Here is a 2,314-nt window from a genome sequence, read left to right as displayed (position 1 = left end):
GTTCAACAACAATCAGTATAAAAGTGTGACGTAATAGGTTGAAGTTCATTCTTATATAAAGCTTATAAAGCCGAATAACGACTAAATCAATCAATATTTTAACCGAAGACATTTCCATTATTTCTTATATCAGTGTTATTTTAATTAAAACCCTGGCTTCGTTGCATTGCAAAACAACTGATATTTTGCCGTTTTAACATTTTGCAAAATAAACCAAAAGTTTTTCAAGTTTTTTTAAATAACGCCAATACTGCTGCTCTTTTTTTGTCACTTAAATTGTATAGCTTTTACTTAATTGGTTCCTATAAAACGGTATGTAATAAAAACGGGGAATGTTATAACAATAGCAATTTATTCATAATTAAACTGTATCTTTTTCAGGGTTTGTAGAATTTCTATTTTGGCCTCAATCTTTTGTTTGTCATTAAACTTTCTGAATGTATTAATTAATGACAATAAAAAATGCTTATCTTCATCGTAGTCATTGAATCTCTTTCTGGCATTTACGATGTTCTCAGTTCTACTCATATCAACAATTTGATTCTGAAACAGTTCGGGTTCACTGACAACTTTTGTTGTTTCATCATCTCCAAATTCATCACCTTCCAATTCTTCGTCATCTTCAATTTTCTCGTCACTTTCGATATCGTCTATGAATTCAATCTTAAAATTTCTGTCAAGTGGATCATCTTTGACTTCGCTGTGCTCGTCGTTATCTGATACTTGGAAGGTATGTTCTTTTCCTAAAAGGAAACTCATTTTTTTGAAATATCCGTATATTTTCCTTGGTTCACCATTCTTCCTTCATTCCTATCTTGCTGTTCTTTGCGCTGCATCGCTAGTTCTCTGGTGAAACAAGTTCGTAAATTTTTCCATCGCTGCTGGATCTCTCGAACTGTAACAATAATGTTTATTTCAGATTTGCGCGGAAATGCAGCCAGCCTTATGGGCACTCTTCCTCAGGGACAAGACTTGGGGGAATTGTATATATAGTTAATTTATTTTTAGGATCGTTTAGTGTAACTTCAATTGTACCTTTTTTATTTAAAATAATTTACACATAATGAAATTATCCTTTTTTGTTAGTATATACATCATCATCCTATAGACAAAGGGTTAGTCATTCTTATATCTAAATTCTAGTATATATACATGTAGACTATGGTGCATGTAGGGTCAGCCAGTGTAATAATAACAATAGAAGAACCAATAATTATCTGAAGAGTAAAATTACTACTTAATCTATACTAATAATATTATAAAGAGGTTGTCCCAGGGAAGGACATAGAGTAGTTTTTATCCCGGAAAATAGCATGGTTCGCGCGGGATAGCGATAAACGAATTCTGCGTGGAGTCGCGGGAAATAGCTATAAGTAACAAATAAAAAATTATACTAAATTACATTATTTATATTAAAAAAATATACTAAATCACTACCACCACTGGCGTACTAACTCTGTTTGCTTGCACATTTGGTAGAATGCATGTTTGATCTGTTGTTTGCATGCTTTGCTTACCTGTATGTTTGCTTGCAGGATTGAACGCATAGTCCTAAACCTTTCAAGTAAGTACAAGCAATAAAATTGTGCTTTATTTTTTGCCATTCTTCTCTTATCAATAATCCATACAGTTAATATTATAAATAAAATATAGGTAAGTTCCACTTGACGTCTACTAGGTATTGCAGATATGATAATCGTTTATAGTATAGTGCACTCCAAGGCCCCAAGATACAGGCTCTGCCTAGTTTGGGGTCTGCCAGATATTAGGTACTTTGTATGTTGCTGATGTGTATGATTTTTGGAAATTAATTAATAAAAAAATGCGAAAGTGTGTGTTTATATGTTTGTCCGTCTTTTACGTCGAAACAGAGCGACCGATCGACGTGATTTTTGGCATAGTGTTAGTTTAGGTTACTTTTTATCCCAGAAAATGCACAGTTCCCGAGGGAACAGCGCGCGATAACCGAATTCTTGGGTATAAGACAGCATTAATAATTGCGTATGCTTCGATAGTCAGAGAATATAATTAAAAACTTACCACGTTTCATTTTACGTTGCGGTTGCATCGAATCCCAATGCGGGAATACCTAAAGGAAAAAAAAAATGCTAAATTACATAATTTAAATTTTTATTTATTCACTTACTGGCTTGCAAGATATCACAAAGAAAAGTACTTAAGTGAAATGTTAATTGCAGTTTTTCCGTGGCTTATGCTCAGTGACTCAAAAATCCTCAGCCCCTAAGCCTAACACTTCTTAAGAAAAACTTGACTTAAAAACTAGCAAACACGTCATTATGTCAGCCGAAAGACG

General features: G+C 33.4%; 1 protein-coding gene across 1 annotated transcript; it reads right to left on the bottom strand.

The window, feature by feature from the left end:
- Window positions 1-351: 351 nt before the first annotated feature.
- LOC141431754 (uncharacterized) lies at window positions 352-2,085 on the bottom strand. Its single transcript, XM_074092931.1, has 3 exons — window positions 2,041-2,085; window positions 803-895; window positions 352-770 (listed from the first exon to the last, which is right to left on the bottom strand). Exons 1-3 carry the CDS (start codon window positions 2,066-2,068, stop codon window positions 352-354), a joined length of 540 nt encoding a protein of 179 aa, XP_073949032.1. The 5' UTR covers window positions 2,069-2,085.
- Between the last annotated feature and the right edge of the window lie 229 nt (window positions 2,086-2,314).

The sequence above is a fragment of the Choristoneura fumiferana genome, chromosome 10 (assembly GCF_025370935.1).
Source record: "Choristoneura fumiferana chromosome 10, NRCan_CFum_1, whole genome shotgun sequence".
NCBI lineage: Eukaryota > Metazoa > Arthropoda > Insecta > Lepidoptera > Tortricidae > Choristoneura > Choristoneura fumiferana.
This window is presented reverse-complemented; position numbering and strand designations above follow the sequence as displayed.